This window comes from Genypterus blacodes, unplaced genomic scaffold (genome assembly GCF_046128005.1).
Source record: "Genypterus blacodes isolate CSIRO-AG114 ecotype Tasmania unplaced genomic scaffold, CSIRO-AGI_Gbla_v1 ptg000319l_1, whole genome shotgun sequence".
In the NCBI taxonomy this organism is placed as follows: domain Eukaryota; kingdom Metazoa; phylum Chordata; class Actinopteri; order Ophidiiformes; family Ophidiidae; genus Genypterus; species Genypterus blacodes.
This window is the reverse complement of record NW_027467106.1, coordinates 52,501-53,930: the sequence shown is the minus strand read 5'-3', so window position 1 is coordinate 53,930 and position 1,430 is coordinate 52,501. Positions and strand designations below refer to the sequence as shown.

At 53.0% G+C, this 1,430-nt stretch overlaps 1 protein-coding gene across 1 annotated transcript in view; it reads left to right on the top strand.

The window, feature by feature from the left end:
* Nucleotides 1-581: 581 nt before the first annotated feature.
* Nucleotides 582-1,430, top strand: part of kcnd1 (potassium voltage-gated channel, Shal-related subfamily, member 1) — a gene marked incomplete at its 5' end in the record, with an annotated part of 10,075 nt that continues 9,226 nt past the window's right edge. The window contains 3 exons of the mRNA XM_076137461.1: nucleotides 582-666; nucleotides 758-982; nucleotides 1,260-1,430. The exon at nucleotides 1,260-1,430 is cut by the window's right edge and continues 75 nt beyond it. Of these exons, the coding sequence (XP_075993576.1) occupies nucleotides 582-666; nucleotides 758-982; nucleotides 1,260-1,430 (481 nt within the window). The remainder of the gene's footprint in view (nucleotides 667-757; nucleotides 983-1,259) is intronic.

Genomic DNA, 1,430 nt, shown 5'->3' with positions numbered 1-1,430 from the left:
AAACAGAGAGAAAGCAGAGGGAGAGAGAAGCAGAGAGAGAGGGAAGCAGAGAGAGAGAGAGACAGAGTGAGAAGCAGAGAGAGAGAGAGAGAGAAGCAGAGGGAGAGAGAGAGACAGAGAGTGAAAATCAGAGGGAGAGAGAAGCAGAGAGAGAGAGAGACAGAGAGTGAGAAGCAGAGGGAGAGAGAAGCAGAGAGAGAGACAGAGAGTGAGAAGTAGAGGGAGAGAGAAGCAGAGAGACAGAGAGTGAGAAGCAGAGGGAGAGAGAGAGAGAGGGGGCGGCGATTCTGTCTATCTTGCAACTTCACGGACCATCATCACAATTTAATAAGAATGTGAAAGGCTGCAGCTCTGCAACAAATCTGTCTTCAGAGTGGGAGAGAGAGAGAGAGAGAGAGGGGGTGGGCGAGATAGACAGACAGAAAGAGAGAGAGAGAGACAGGATGAGGTGACGGTGGAGAGAGAGAGAGAGAGGAGGGGGGGGGAGACAGCGGTCTGATGGTTGATCTCTTTCTTTTCTGGATATTTCTCCACCTTCCTTCTGCTCTGACCTTCATCTTTGTGTTTTCTTTTGCTTTTAGATGTGATGCTCCGGTGAGTTGGACCCTGAGGATCGTCTCACAGGACAGCAGCTTGGCCCCTCCTCCTCTTCATGGCTTGATCGCAGTGTGACCCCTCCTCTTCCTCCTGGTCCAACATGTCTGACCACTTCCTGTTTTGCTGCCCTGAACGAGGAAAGTGAGCGAGGCCCTCCCAGCACGCTGACTCCGCCCCCACTGGGGAACACGATCCTCACGCTCTACAGGTCAGACCTACTGATCCAAGATGGCTGCCGGGTGTGGCGACATGGCTGCCATTTGCGCGGGCGGCAGCGGTGGGTTGGCTTCCTTTGGCCAAGAAGACGATGCCCAAACCCCCTGTGGACAAGTCGTCCAGATCCGACGAGATTTTGTACGTGAATGTCAGCGGGGTCCGGTTCCAGGTAGGTGCTGCTGGATCCTGGAGGTTCTTAGGGTCCTGAAGCAGCGGGGACAATGTGGGGATCGGGTCTGCCAATATAACTGACAGGCTAGAGACTGAGAGCTGAGGGCCAGGACACATTCAGACAATCTGATGTTTAAAGAGTTAAACTAAAGACACTTTACATGCAGACCAACATTCATCCATGAGCAGCAGCAGTAGAATCCAGTCTTAAGCTGGACCCTACCATGACGGCGCTCTGCCTGCATGTTGTGATTTGTTGTCTTGTGACTCTGCAGACGTGGAAGAACACGCTGGACCGCTACCCTGACACGCTGCTGGGCTCCTCAGAGAAAGAGTTCTTCTTCAACGAGGACACGCAGGAATACTTCTTTGACAGAGACCCTGAGATGTTCCGGCACATTCTGAACTTCTACCGCACGGGGAAGCTGCACTATCCGCGACATGAG